Below are 3,751 nucleotides of genomic sequence, written 5' to 3'. Positions count from 1 at the left end.
AAAAAGATAAATATTCATAAGATGGCATTGCTAGCAGAAATTTTTAGTATAAATCTAACAAAATCTTGTTTTCTAAACAAATCTTGTTGTCTTTTCTTCTTTCTTCTTTTTTTTCCAGTTATGTTATCACAAACCCGCCATATGAATTTGAGCTTGTGCCGACAGACTTGATCTTCTGTTTGATGCAATTTGACCACAACGCTGGCCAGTCCCGGGCCAGTCTTTCTCATTCTTCCCATTCCTCCTATTCTTCTAGCAAGAAGAGCTCATCGGTTCACTCCATCCCATCAACAGCAAACCGACCGAACCGCACCAAGACCAGGGATTCCCGGGAAAAACAGAAGTATGTGCAGGAAGATAGACTTTGATATATGTACCTGCTCCCACTGTGTGTGAAACTTGCATCCATCACCCATTCTCCCCAGTTAATGTTTCCAACAGTAATGTTCCCTGTTTTCCCATGGAGTTCTCCCTTTTTGTACACATATTTTGCATATGTATGACAGTGTGCATGTGATTGTCATTTTTATTTCACCACCATAAAACCCTTAAGCACAACAGCAACAAAGCAGACGGACCAAAAGTTATTTATGATGCTAGGGGAGAAAAAAAATCCAAACCCATAGGCACACTGAAAACATAAATAACTCACTGCAGTAACTACTCTACATATCAGAAAATAGAGTGTATTTAACATGAACACTTACTGTTGATGTCAGAGTTACACAAAAAAGTCATTTAGTGCAGAAGTGTTGATGTATGTTCGGGTAGTTTTTTATATTCATATTTACAGGACTTGCTACATTTATTTGAGGCTTATAAAAACTAACCCATTGGAAAAAAAGCTACTGATTTTCACTCTAAAAGCTGATACTGTATAGGGCTTTCACTCTTTGTATAGATTTTTGTTAAGCACCTGCTTTTATACCAAAGCAACATCAGGGACTTTTCTGCTTGTATAAGGACTTTCTTTAAAATATTAGCCTTTTGGAGAAAGTGTCTTTTCCCTTTAACACTGAAATTGTCTGGGCATGAAGTTGTAAAACTCCAATGGTTTAATTTAAGTTTAGAAAGAGTCTAATTGCATATTAAATTATTATTCTGTCTATTTATACTGCCACATGAATAGCTATATTTTCTTTCACTTTTGACATTTGGGATGAAAAGCCATATGTATCATAAATATTGGATGTAAGTCATTAAAAACTGCCTTCCTGGGACTTTTACATCTTTAAAAGGTGAATTAGTCACCTTATGTACAGAATAAATAATGTTCAGAAAAGAGCAAGCATTTTTCCATGCTTTAAGTATCAGTTCTCAAGGGACTTTTTTCCTTTCCCCAGATGGTAGTTTAACTTTTCCAGGCTACAGTGATGGTATAAATCTTTCCATAGGAGTCCTAATACGAGGAGATCCCCCAGAAATCTGGGGCTGTGCTCTGAGTAGTTCTCTGCAACAGGTGCCTGCTAGTAGTCAGTGAGCAGGAATAATGGAGAGGACTGAGTGCCTTTAAGAGCTGAGAGGCTCCTCTCCCATTTAGGAAGAAAAGGCGCTGTGCCCCAGACTACTGGTGAGCAGAGCAAGAGGGCTGGGGTGGAAATACCCACTGTGCCGAGGCATCGAGGCATCGTGCTCTGCGCTTGCCAGAGTTTGGTTCTTGTGTAGTCTCACCAGTGACACACCTGGCCAAAGATTGTGGCAGAGAATTAAATAAAGTAGTGGAAATGAACCTATGCTAGAGAGCCACAGTTCTTTTTTTTTTTTTTTTTTTAATTTAAAATACTAACCTCTGAGATACAGAAATAGTTCTAGGTGGTGTGAAGAGGGATGTCCTGGGGCTAGTTGAAAGGGAGACCAGAAACACATACCACCTCCTGTGACTACCCAGCAAAGAAAGCATGCGGAGAGAAAATAAGTATTCAGACTTGTGAGTGACTAGCATGGTAACTGCCAACCCAGACAAGGTGCTTTTATGGTTAGTGCTGTTTTCTACCTTCCCCTTCCCCAAGCATGATAATTTTGAAGATTTGCTTGCTGTGTGAATTGACAATGAAGCCAAGCACTTTTACTGACAAAACCTGGTACCAAATAAGTGGGCTACACAGAGTGCCTCTGTGCAGTGTTAAGCATAATGATTGGAATACAGTATATATGAATGTGTGCATTCAAATGCAGCTGTAAGTCCTATCAATGGAGAATGTTGCAAATTATGTTTGCTTCCCACAAATGAGTATATTACAGTTGCTCTTGATCACAAAGACAAATTCATGTGTTCTTTGCAAAGGAAGTTGTTACGTTTTGCCCTAAGAATATTTATACCTATAAGGATGTGCCAGTTAAAGTGCTCAACAGAAAATATGACAGTTTAAAAGCATTGTAAAACTTACATAGCTTACTTCTTTTTCTAAAGTGCAACAAGGATGAATAGAATGGGCCAAGGTATGACAATTAATGGTTCTGCATGATCTAGCAACTGCTGTGGGTTTCCTTCTATAACTTGTCCTTGTGAAAACTTGTGAAATTAAAAAAAAAAAAAAAGTTACAAACTTTATTCAGTTATTGATTTGTTTGTTTGTTTGTTTGTTTTTGCCTTTTTTCCCCCAAACCAGAAGTTAAACTGGCTGCTGCTGCTGCTGCTGCTGTTGCTCAACCCTGTTTTATTTTTTATTCTCTCATCTGCTTGCCTTTCTGATTGCACGTGTCCTGTTGTGACTGACCAGGTTCCTGCTCAATGAAGGTGCTACCCTGATAAAGACATTGTTTTAATACCCCAGTCCTCATTCCCATCCCCACTCCTTTCCTCCCTTCTCCCTCCTCTCCTCCATATATGTTCATGAGCATATTTTGTGTTTACATTGGCAATAGTGACTGATGATAGTTGAAAGCAGTTATGCATTTTGGAAGAATGTTAATGGCTTTGACACCAAAATGCTTTTCCATTAATGTTTTATCTGTTTTCCTTTTAGCTGAGGAAGGGTGTTAATATGAAACCACTTGTCATATGTTACATAATAATGATTATTTCCAAAAAAACAGTATTTGTATAATTGTGCAGCTCGAACAGAAAAAATATAAAGTCTACATTAGAAAAATAACTTTTCTGCTGTGCAAGCAATAGAAGAAAAATATCTAATATGAGATGCAAATTTGAATTCTTCAAACTACATTGATATCTAATTCTTTTCTGTCTTTAAGCCCACGGACTTAAGGTTTTGACTTTTAGTTATACCATGCACAATTTTTCACTAGTAACTAGAGTCAAATTGATCAAATGGTTTATTGCAGTGATGAAGATTTGTTCTCATAACGATGTATTAATGAAACTGTGGGTATTGGTCATGACAAGGAGAGGGATGTTTAAATCAGTTACGTTGTCAACATTTTTCTGTGTTGGTAAATACTGGGAAATCTCCCACTTGTGCAGAAACCTTAGCCTAACCTGAGTCAAATGATCTTAGTAAACACCCTGGTTAGTTTTGAAAATACAAAAACTATACTGTTACCAATGGCAACAGATGATATTTTAGTTTAAATTGAGATCTTGCCACTTAGGGCAAGTCCAGTGTGGTTCCTACAACGAAGGCTAGAGTTTTAAGTAACTTTGTGGGCATAGACACCACTTAATATCTAGCAAACTTGCAGGCAAAAGCCAAAATGCTAGACATGTTCCCACTGGACTGAACTAGTACAGTTAGGCATTTTCCACTGAAATTTCCATTGACATAAGTAGTTCAAAAAAAAAAAAAAATCA

General features: G+C 37.5%; 1 protein-coding gene across 8 annotated transcripts in view; it reads left to right on the top strand.

Annotated features, from left to right (window-relative positions):
• The window catches only part of KCNMA1 (potassium calcium-activated channel subfamily M alpha 1), a 516,194-nt gene that overhangs the window by 507,721 nt on the left and 4,722 nt on the right, over positions 1-3,751 (top strand). For 5 of the 8 annotated variants that reach the window (XM_085312299.1, XM_085312298.1, XM_085312301.1 and 2 more), the window contains one exon: positions 119-2,528. In XM_085312299.1, the coding sequence (XP_085168425.1) occupies positions 119-368 (250 nt within the window). In that variant the 3' untranslated portion in view covers positions 369-2,528. Of the gene's footprint in view, positions 1-118; positions 2,529-3,751 lie in introns of those variants that run through there. The other 3 variants (XM_085312304.1, XM_085312302.1, XM_085312303.1) reach the window with 1 other exon arrangement.

Source organism: Rhea americana, unplaced genomic scaffold (assembly GCF_003343005.1).
Source record: "Rhea americana isolate MKP2758 unplaced genomic scaffold, rheAme1 scaffold_36, whole genome shotgun sequence".
Lineage (NCBI taxonomy): Eukaryota > Metazoa > Chordata > Aves > Rheiformes > Rheidae > Rhea > Rhea americana.
This window is presented reverse-complemented; position numbering and strand designations above follow the sequence as displayed.